General features: G+C 45.0%; 1 protein-coding gene across 1 annotated transcript in view; it reads right to left on the bottom strand.

Moving 5' to 3' along the window:
• LOC108789649 (astacin-like metalloendopeptidase) overlaps positions 1 to 9,063 on the bottom strand; it is a 26,138-nt gene extending 17,075 nt beyond the window's left edge. The window contains exons 1-4 of the mRNA XM_018559720.1: positions 9,017 to 9,063; positions 8,282 to 8,422; positions 7,811 to 7,928; positions 2,140 to 2,318 (exon numbers count right to left, since the gene is read on the bottom strand). Of these exons, the coding sequence (XP_018415222.1) occupies positions 2,140 to 2,318; positions 7,811 to 7,928; positions 8,282 to 8,408 (424 nt within the window). The 5' untranslated portion in view covers positions 8,409 to 8,422; positions 9,017 to 9,063. The remainder of the gene's footprint in view (positions 1 to 2,139; positions 2,319 to 7,810; positions 7,929 to 8,281; positions 8,423 to 9,016) is intronic.
• Positions 9,064 to 9,357: the final 294 nt, after the last annotated feature.

Below are 9,357 nucleotides of genomic sequence, written 5' to 3' on the forward strand. Positions count from 1 at the left end.
GATGTAGGCCTCTCATAAATCAGATGTAGGCCTCTCATAAATCAGATGTAGGCCTCTCATAAATCAGATGTAGGCCTCTCATAAATCCGATGTAGGCCTCTCATAAATCAGATGTAGGCCTCTCATAAATCAGATGTAGGCCTCTCATAAATCAGATGTAGGCCTCTCATAAACATGTTCATCATCAGCAAATAAAAGGAGGTTTTAGACGAAGCTGCTCATAGACTGTCCAAATTTCTGCTGACTCTGCCCAAATCTGATCCATGGGTGGTCACGCCATCACCACCAGGTCTGATAGAAGGCAATAATTCAACTGACTTATGTTGAAGCAGCTGGGCCGCAAATAGTCAACTGTACAGCGACGACAGCCAAGCAGGTGCAGTCACTGTTCAGGTATTCTGGCAGCTGTGGGTGCCGGCTGTCCGAATACAATAGTCTGGCAGTGAGGATTCATCTATCCATGCTGTACCCCCATTCATACTGCTTAGCTTGTGGAGCTGAACAAGGACAAAAACTATCAGTGCCTGGCACTTCCCTGCCCTTAGGCCTCGTTCACATCATATGCAGTGCTTTCCGGCCGGAACACACTGCCTCGAATTGCGGCCGGCTCACTTTTTTGCCGGGCTGGAGGGGGCATGGCGGGCCATTGACGTGAATTGCACCGTAGCCACGCCCTCCGGCCGCAATGCGATCGCCCGTATGGGATCGCAAGGCACATTGTGCCTACACAGTCCGGTCTGGTGCAATCAAAATAGTGCTTGCAGCATTGGGCCGCAACGCACTGCATATGGTGTGAACGAGGCCTGAACCACTTGCTGACCAGGTGTTTACACCCACTTCCTGTCCCGGCCATTTTTCAGTATTCAGCTGCTCCGGGTGAATCCTGGACAGGTGGCAACCCTAGTGTGGGGGGCAGTGTGCGGCTGGGACCTGGGGGTTGGGGACTCCTGCATAGAAATGGAGTGACACTTATAGGTAAGCAGTGAAAATGTTGAGATTTGCAGGCAGAACACTGAGTCCCCGGTCAGAGCATTCCGCTCTCATCATCAGTCCGTCCTGATCACACACACACTGACTTGGGCAGCTCCGGAGCTGCTGCTGTTCCCCCGTCCTGGCTGGGCTAACAGGCTGCAGCGTGCACACTCCTCTGCTCTCACTTGCGAGGCCGCAGGGAACCTAGTGATGGCTCCCGATGGGGAGTGGGACTGCTGAGGAGACTGCTGGTGGCCCAGTTCCTAACAGGCACTGGTACCGGTCTGCGGCCACCTGGAGATTGGGGACCCCTGTCCTACAGCATAATTATTTTCAAGAACCACCCACACTCCTTATGGTCTGCAACCTTCAAATGGTGGTGGTGCTCATGGTGATCACACGGATGGCGTCGTGCAAAACTCAGAATAGTCTCAACAGGTCACCGGCACACACACAGAGGAATTCAATATCTCTTTGTTATGTTTTATTGAAGAACGTCACGGCATGTCATTAGAAGCTGAAGCTAGTGTTTCGGGACCTAGCAGGGACCCTTCATCAGAGGGTCCCGAAACACTAGCTTCAGCTTCTAATGACATGCTGTGATGTTCTTCAATAAAACATATCAAAGAGATATTGAATTTCCTCTGTGTGTGCCGGTGACCTGTTGAGACTGTACGACAGCATGACTCCAGCCAATCCAGTAGCACAGTCTCCAGCCATTTTCTTTAGAAGGTATTCAGTCTATGACAATGTAAGCATTATATATACTGAATATTATATGCAGCCCATTGGTGGCATTGGGGACCACATTTGAGGCCCTCTATAACTCGAAAGCTGACAACCACTCCCCTAAAGGATCATTTTCCCCAAAAGTATTATTAGTTTCAAGTCAAACTTAGTGGACTGAGTCAGCTGTTGACTTTTGATATGCCTTGGATTCCCCAACAGTAAGATCACAAAGCCATAATTCCTGGTTCTGTTCCAGTCCACTTGAGACTTCTAGATGTCCCTGGCCATCTGTGTGTCCCTGCTCCTCCTGTTACATTCTCCATAATATAAGATACATTTAAAAAACCCAACAGAGAGACAGAGAGTCCATCACAATGACCACAGCAGGTGTGCAGAATGATCCTGCTAGGTCATGGAAAGAAGCTCATCAAGAAGTACCTTGGTTGATGTTTCCCCAGTTGATGCGGATGTACTTGTCACGGTCACTGCGGCACTGCTCATGCTGGAAGCCCAGGGAATGGAGTAGCTCGTGTTGTATTATACCCCAGTGTAGACATCTGGGCTTTATGAGGGATAGCTCCTGTGCACCACCAACCCGTCCAATATACGACCAACATCTTTGAAAGAACAGAGACAAGTCAAAATTATTTAACCCATGATGTTATTGTTGTCTTGAGGTGACAGGTTGGACCTGGAGGTATCTGCTCATGTTCCTGCAGTACTATATACACTCACCAGCCACTTTATTAGGTACACCTTGCTAGTACCAGGTTGAACCCCGTTTTGCCTTCAGAACTGCCTTAATTCTTCTTGGCATAGATTCAACAAGGTGTTGGAAACGTTCCTCAGAGATTTTAGTCCATATTGACATGATAGTATAACGGGCCCAAAGTGTGCCAAGAAAATATCCCCCACACCATTACACCACCACTAGTCTGAACTGTTGATACAAGGCAGGGTGGATCCATGCTTTTATGTTGTTTATGCCAAATTCTGAACCGACCATCTGAATGTTGCAGCTGACATCGAGACTCATCAGACCAGACAACGTTTTTCCAATCTTCTATTGTCCAATTTTAGTGAGCCTGTGCGAATTGTAGCCTCCGTTTCCTGTTGTTAGCTGACAGGAGTGGCACCCGGTGTGGTCTTCTGCTGCTGTAGACCATCTGCTTCAAGGTTCAATGTGTTGTGCGTTCAGAGATGGTATTCTGCATACCTCGGATGTAACAAGTGGTTATTTGAGTTACTGTTGCCTTTCTATCATCTCGTACCAGTCTGTCCATTCTCCTCTGACATCAACAAGGCATTTTCGTCCACAAAACTGCCGCTCACTGGATATTTTCTCTTTTTCGGACCATTCTCTGTAAACCCGAGAGATGGTTGTGCGTGAAAATCCGAGTAGATCAGCAGTTTTTGAAATACTCAGACCAGCCCGTCTGGCACCAACAACGTTCAAAGTCACTTAAATCCCCTTTATTCCCCATTCTGATGCTCACTTTGAACTTCAGCAAGTCCTCTTCACCACGTCTAGATGCCTAAATGCATTGAGTTGCTGCCATGTGATTGGTTGATTAGCCATTTGTGTTACCAAGCAATTGAACAGGTGTACCTAATAAAGTGGCCAGTGAGTGTATATATTTATGCACCATTCTGGTCATGAAAAGATTATTTGATGGTCAGATTGTACATAAAAGTCCAACAACCGCTCAGCGTTCCAGATGACCCTGTATTGGATCACTTGTGTTCTGTCTGTAACAATCAACGATTGGGAGAAGACAGCAGAGCACTTTAACAGTAAGATTAAAAACTCCACCTGCCACCAATTACATCCAATTTACCGTTATGAAAGTGAAATGGTGTTTAATAAAGCGTGTTGGATAGAATAGCTGACTGCTGACCCTGATCACAGAGAAAGGCTTTTCTATATTTAAACTCAGACTGAGCTCACCAGTCTCATTGCCTGGATAAGGGACAGTCTGTGTCCTCATTATTATTTTAAATCTTTCACTTGGCTTGTTGTAGTATCGGAAGAACAGAAAGATCTTAAGGGATCAGTGCTGCTTATAACGAGGTACAGACCATCAAGGTCTCTCAAGCCTCTTCTTCTATCATTAAAGGGAAAGTATAGTGTATAGCAGCCTTTCTCAACCTTTTTTTTGTTACCATGAAGTAACCTTTGAAATGACTATCTGGTTTCAGGGAACCCCTGCTAATAATTACCATATATATAGCTCACCGTATATTAGTGTGATGGGCAGTGGGAAAATTGTTCCTTGCATAGGTGGTCATTAGGAAGAATGCTTCTGACATTGGTGGTCATTAGGAGGAATGCTTCTGACATTGGTGGTCATTAGGAGGAATGCTTCTGACATGGGTGGTCAGTGGGGAGAATTCTCCTTACATTGGTAGTCAGCGGAAAGAATGCTCTTTACATTGGTAGTCAGTGGGGAAAATTCTCCTTACATTGGTGGTCAGTGGAAAGAATGTTCCTTTCATTGGTGGTCAGTGAAAAAAAATGTTCCATACATTGTTGGTCAGCGGAAAGAATGCTCCTTACATTGGTGGTCAGTGGGAAGAATGCCCCTTACATTGGTGGTCAGTGGAAAGAATGTTCCTTAAATTGGTGGTCAGTGAAAATAATGCACCTTACATTGGTGGTCAGTAGGAAGAATGTTCCTTACATTGGGGGTCAGTGGGAAGAATGTCCCTTACATTGGTGGTCAGTGGGGAGAATGTTCCTTACATTGGTGGTCAGTGAGAAGAATGCTCCTTACATTTCTGGTCATTGAGAAGAATGTCCCTTACATTGGTGGTCAGTGGGAAGAATGTCCCTTACATTGGTGGTCAGTGGGAAGAATGTCCCTTACATTGGTGGTCAGTGGGGAGAATGTTCCTTACATTGGTGGCCAGTGGTAAAAATTGTTCCTTACATTGGAGGACAGTGGGAAGAATGCTCCTTATATTGGTGGTCAGTGGGTAGAATACTCCTTACATTGGTGGTCATTGGGTAGAATACTCCTTACATTGGTGGTCATTGGGTAGAATACTCCTTACATTGGTGGTCATTGGGTAGAATACTCCTTACATTGGTGGTCATTGGGTAGAATACTCCTTACATTGATGGTCATTGAAAAGAATTGCTATCTTACAGATAGCTAAAAAGATAATTGGTGTCAGTGAGGCAGACATTGATCATTGCTCAAGAAACACCCTACCAGCCTCTGGAGGAATCCAGGGTTTCACAGAACCCTAATTGGGAAAGGCCAGTGCATAGTAATATTGACAAACTCTCTTTCATATTTATTATGCTCAGGATGAAGGATTACATGTTTCAAAAATATAAATTTGAAAATGTAAATAACCTCTCAGGCACATACATGTGATATATAAATAGCTTTACAGCCAGAGCGCAGGTTCCTTGTGGCATCTGCCAGTACCTTCCATAGTCATAGAGCCGATTCCTGTGCACCTCTCTGACAGTCTCTCTTGCTATATAGATGACCTGTAATTTGTATGACTCTGATCTCAGCTCGAGCTCCTCTTCCAGAGTCAGGTCTTTACACACATGAAATCCTACAAATTCATAAGATCAGGTTTCCTTTGTATCGGTCCTTGGGGTTCCGTAGATCAATCACTGACCAGTTTTATCATCCTGCTTGCAAGGCTATAGATAGCCATACATGGCAGGAATCAACCAAAATTCGAGCTGTAGGTGGCCCTGTCAGCGCACAAATCACACAAATGTTTTATTTTAAAAAAAATCGAAGGAGCTGAATGAAAACTTCTTGGCCGAACAGTGACTGGATCTGATCAAATGCAGCCATTGTTTTGGAATTCAAGCAGCTGCAGGTGTCACCCCCCGTCAGAAAAGTCGGGCACTCGGTCATGGACTGAGAGCCCCGACAGTTGCCTGAGAGAAGAGGGGCATAGCGGCATACCTTATTAGGGCTGCAAACAACCAATGAAATCGATTATAATCGATACTGAGAATAGTTGGCAACAATTCTAACTATTGATTAGTTGAAAAAATACCCGGGCAACTAATCGATTATGAAAATAATTGTTAGCTGCAGCGCTATACCTTATCCTTTTGGGTGAACATCCCCTCCTCTCTGTGCCGGCGTCTAACACCAAAATGGCCACCGGCAGGTAACAGTGGTAAGCGCATGTGGCGTTATCACGGCGTCACGGTACCCGATCCAGGTGTCACCCCCACCTCGGGACACCCCTGGTGACAACGCTCACCCTCTGTACTGTATATATGAAGATATATTTTCCTGACGCTCATCAGGACTGAAGAAGTGGCTTGGAGAAGCTATGAAATGTCTTCAACATAACAAAACAAATGCAGTTGATTGTGACTAACTACTACCAGCTTTATCTATGGAGGAGGCTGCTTGCTTTTGATTTGGATGAGAAATACCTCTTCTCTTGTCCCTAACAAAGGGGGGAGGTGTTCTGTAGTCCACGGGGTGACCCGGGCAGGGTTGATAACACTGCCTGAGATAACACTGCAGAAAGCACAGGAAGATCACTGGATTCCTGGCTGGCTGGTCAGGATTTGTTGCACTTGAACATATATACCAAAACACTTCCATTGTTATATCTAACAGATCAAAGGGTGCAAATAATTATACTTTTTGGGGTTTACACATTGATTATACAATGACATTTTATTTTCTGTCTCTTGTAAAGCTGCGGTTTTACTGACATGCATATTCAATGCTTGTCCAACCTATTTTGCAAACATAAGCAGTAGGGGAGGTCAAAGGGATGGATAGCAGTGCCAGTGGAGAGGGCATACAGCGGAGACTGATTTACATGTCCTGACTTCCAGCCGAGGAGTACATCACAATTAGCCAGGTCATTATTTGAATGGTGCTGTGTTTTATTTAACAAGTCCGGGCTGATTGCTCAATTAGGTTTGTCAGATAAATACATTTTTAGTTTACCTTCATACGCTAATTGCGTAATTAAATTCCACCTACAGCTGGCCATACACGGAGGGTATTTCGGCCAGAATTCGCTCAGTGGGTGACCATAGCAGCGGCCTCCCACCCAACATCCTTCTATCTGAAAAATGAAGGAGCCGTGTGGAAAATTCTCAGCCCAACAATGACTGCAGCCAATCAGTATCAGCAGCAGGCACTGGCTGGAAATCTAAAATATTAGGGGTCTATTTATAAACAGAGGCAAATGAAAATGTTCTTATTATATTTTCTTTTCAGGTTAAAGGGACATTTGGAAAATACCACATCATGGCCACTAGATGGAGCTGAGGAGCATAGAAAATGAGTACTTATTTCATATACTCTTCAGCGCCATCTATTGGCCATAAAGTGGTATTTTCTGAATGTTATATTTGGACTGAAAAGAAAAGATACAGAGAATGTTCGTTTTTGCTTCTATTTGCACAGAGGGAACGTTCGCAAAGAGTCGCAGGGTGAACAGTGCTATGAATTGTTTATAAATAAACCCTTGTTGTGACCAGACTAGGGCAGGGGAAGTCTTTCAATGGGGACACTTGTTCCAGTGACAACTGTTTAAGAGGGAAATTAACCTCACTTTTAGGAAATCTCCTCTCACTTCCTGTTGTGTCTCCAGGACAGGAAGTGAAAGGAAATCTCACCAATAGGACAAAGGTGGCAAAAAATAACCTGATGGGGTTTTTCAATACCTGCCACCTACTCTAAAATACTAGAAGGCAATTATGAGACTATTCAGATCTGAGTTGCTGATCTCTGGTCACCAGGGCCGGATTTCCCACAAGGCCAACCGAAGCCCGGCCTTGGGGCAGCAGGGAATAGAGGGGCAGCAGGGGTGTGGAATTCTAATCTCCTGACGCCCGGGACATGCAGTTCCAGGCAGGTAGTTGTTTTCTACATTTAGCCCTGCTTTGGGCAAGCAGAGCTAAATGTACAGCGAGGAAGCCGCCACTTTAAGTGATCTAGGCGATGTTATTGAGGTCACTTGTATGCAGCCTGCATACAGGGGGGCGCATTGATGAACCTGATATTTCTGTAAAAATGTGTACGATGTTTACTGCTGAACTGACATATGTAACCATGAAGACTGGCCAATACATGATCATGATGACTGGTCAACTCACCCATCATAAGGTTGGATTCTTAGGTAGTTTGGCTCTTGATGGCGAGGAACAAACCGTATGCAAGTCACAACAGTCACCTCCTCCATGGCAGCCTGGATCATCGCTTTCTCCTCCGATGCTGTAACAAAGAACAAAAGCAAATATAATAAGAAATGAAGACTTAAACAGCATAACAATGGTCAGTGTTCCTCAAGATAGGAGAGTCTATGATTTAGAACAGGGGTGGGCAACCTTTGGCCCTCCAGCTGCGGTGAAACTACAAATCCCACCATGCATCTGTCTCTGGTAAACATAAAATATTACAGGAGCTACTTTGGGGCAGATTCCGTGCATTTTCTCGGTATCCCAGTTACCGGTATCCCAGAGATGGGCTTTAAATAAACAAACATAACATTCAGAAATACATAGGTAAAACTTTACGATCAGAACTGTCTGCAATGGCATGAGAGTAGTCGGAGGCGTAACACGTACTGTAGTTGTCAGACAGGGTGTAGGGCACCGTGACCGTTCCGTCTTTGGATTTCGGCCACAGACAAGATTTTCCTCTACAGATGACAGCATTCCTGTTCCTTTTCACAGCGATATCTCCTTGCATCATGAATCGGGAACTGTCTGTATGGATAGAAAACAATTATTGCACACTATGCCCTTCATTTTGGAGATGCAAGAAATACTGTAGAGCTTGACGTACACATTTAAACCACTGATACCGGATCACAGTGGCGTATCCAGGGTATGGCACATGCCCTGGGCGCCACTTGAATAGGAGGGTGCTGCTCCGTGGGTCAGGGAACATTTGCTCCCTCCCCACCCCTCTCTACATCTCACCGCCTGGCTATTAGCAACCAGGGACGCTCTGGCCGGCGTCCCGCTCAGCTCCTGACAACCAGTGTCGTAACTGAGGCAAACTCCAGACCTCCAGCTGTGGTGCAACAACGACTCCCATTAGGCAAAGCAAGACTCTGACAGACACAGACATGACTCCCAGAGGAAAATGCATGATGGGATATGTGGTTTCATCACAGCAGGAGGGCCGAAGTTTGCCTACCTTGTTCTACGCCATGGAACTAGTATGTGCGCTAGCTGTTTTGGAACTAGCATGTGACCTGTACTTGCTGAACCATTATGAAAAATTCCCTTTAAAACCCCTTAAAGACACCTCACCCTTTAAATACATGACTGACAATAGTATGTTATATGCCGTACCTTGATTGGATGTTAAAATGTCACTGAAAACATCATTGCTGGGCTCTGGAGAGATGCAACAAAGAAGAGAAAATAAGCACAAAAAAGTAAATATACAGAATATTCACAAATATGAAAAAGTTTGATAACATATCACCAACCTGACGCATTCGCTGCCTCCTGATGAATCTGCAATGTAAAGGGATTATTAATGATATAATATGTTACCTGCACAGGGCACGCTGGGTGACCTAACATACAGAGTTCTCTACCTGTACATAGCAGGTGTAAATAGTTTATTTTGCCAGAAATGTTTTTTTGGTGGGTAGGGAATGGCTACAACCCATGTCATTTTTTTTTTA

Source organism: Nanorana parkeri, unplaced genomic scaffold, assembly GCF_000935625.1.
Source record: "Nanorana parkeri isolate BGI_ZX_2015 unplaced genomic scaffold, ASM93562v1 scaffold414, whole genome shotgun sequence".
Taxonomy (NCBI): Eukaryota; Metazoa; Chordata; class Amphibia; order Anura; family Dicroglossidae; genus Nanorana; species Nanorana parkeri.